We start from the raw sequence: 1339 nt of genomic DNA on the forward strand, positions 1-1339 counted from the left end.
TACCACCAAGCAGGTCATCATCTATTCCACAGTTTCCGAGGGCTATCTGAAAAGGCCGTGGTCACCCCAGTCTTCATTCCAGGAGTTCACGGCAAGCCAGTAAGCTTGTCCACTCTTCTCACCCCAACCAATTATCTTCACAGCATGTCCACCGAGATATGAACCAGAAGTATGCTTGTATACACCAGACCTGTAGGCTAGGAAATCTTCGTAAACAGTGAAAGAAGCCGAAACCTGATCAAAGTTAATGTTGGGATCACAGAAGTGGATCGGTCCCACTGGGCCATCGGTCCTGATAGCATTCTTAGCATCGTTCACAGAGTAGTGATAAGGAGAGGATTCCAACATGAAATGACGATCACTGAGAATGATAAACTCGATAAATTTGACTTAGCTTAGCCTTCCTTTACTCTCTCAAAGTGGTCGTATACTTCGGGTTGTGACATTGTTCGACACAGTTGGGAGTCGGGTATAAGCCCTGATAGGCAATGACAGGTACTGCCTCAGCGGTCGCCGGCGGCGACTCGCCGCTACAGCTTACCTTCGGGCATTTGGGGTACTTGGTATCATTGATATGATGAGCGCATGGGGGGAAATCATACGGCCAGCACCCATCGTCTTTGGTCATATCATCTTTCGCAACGTAATCTCCACCTGAGCAGCGAAAGAAATTTTCTTTCACACTCTAAGATTTTGCAGCATATGTGAATATCGGAGATCCATTTTCCATGAATCAGCCCAGTGTACTGGGATAAGTCGTCCCAGACGATGCTACAACAGGAGTCATCGTCGCCGGCTCATCGCTGAGAACGACAGCGATCCGTGCCGGGATTATCATCATATTTCCCAGCGTCTACAGACTGTAGACGGGGGAGACCTACACTGTGGACTACAGTGTGGGTCTCCCCTGTATTTATTCTGTAGACATGAATGGCTATCGAGTTGTCGAGGATAAGTCATAGCAAACTCGCCTCGGATTCCGAGACTCGTTTCGGTCGACTCCCCTCACCAGTTGCGATCCCTTTATCGTGCACCCAAGACCAGGCTGAGTAAGGATCTCCACCACCGCATCCGAAGAACCTGGGCAGTAAGTACCGATTGGAAAGCTCCCAGGCTAAGGCTTGCATCCTCGACTCACAGCGTACAAGCATTCATCTCGCCGGCCGATAGGAGCTCCGTGAACGCCCCATCCGACTTGATACATAGGCGGTCATTAAAGGCCTCAGTGACACCGAATGCCCAACAGCTCCCACAAGCTGACTGGTCTCTGGAGATCGAAGCAGCATTTTCTCACACAGTCGCCAGTTAGCTACCTGATGTGGCCGATAACCTTTGAGCA

The 1339-nt window shown here is 50.0% G+C and overlaps 1 protein-coding gene across 1 annotated transcript; it reads right to left on the reverse strand.

Moving 5' to 3' along the window:
- Positions 1-42: 42 nt before the first annotated feature.
- On the reverse strand, positions 43-1267 carry Pmar_PMAR027140 (Cathepsin B precursor, putative; the record flags this gene model as incomplete). Its single annotated transcript, XM_002772275.1, has 5 exons — positions 43-234; positions 280-361; positions 525-654; positions 1010-1080; positions 1139-1267. Coding segments are annotated over 5 exons (604 nt in total), but the record flags the coding sequence as incomplete, so codon positions are not given.
- Between the last annotated feature and the right edge of the window lie 72 nt (positions 1268-1339).

This window comes from Perkinsus marinus (assembly GCF_000006405.1).
Source record: "Perkinsus marinus ATCC 50983 genomic scaffold scf_1104296961452, whole genome shotgun sequence".
Taxonomy (NCBI): Eukaryota; Perkinsozoa; order Perkinsida; family Perkinsidae; genus Perkinsus; species Perkinsus marinus.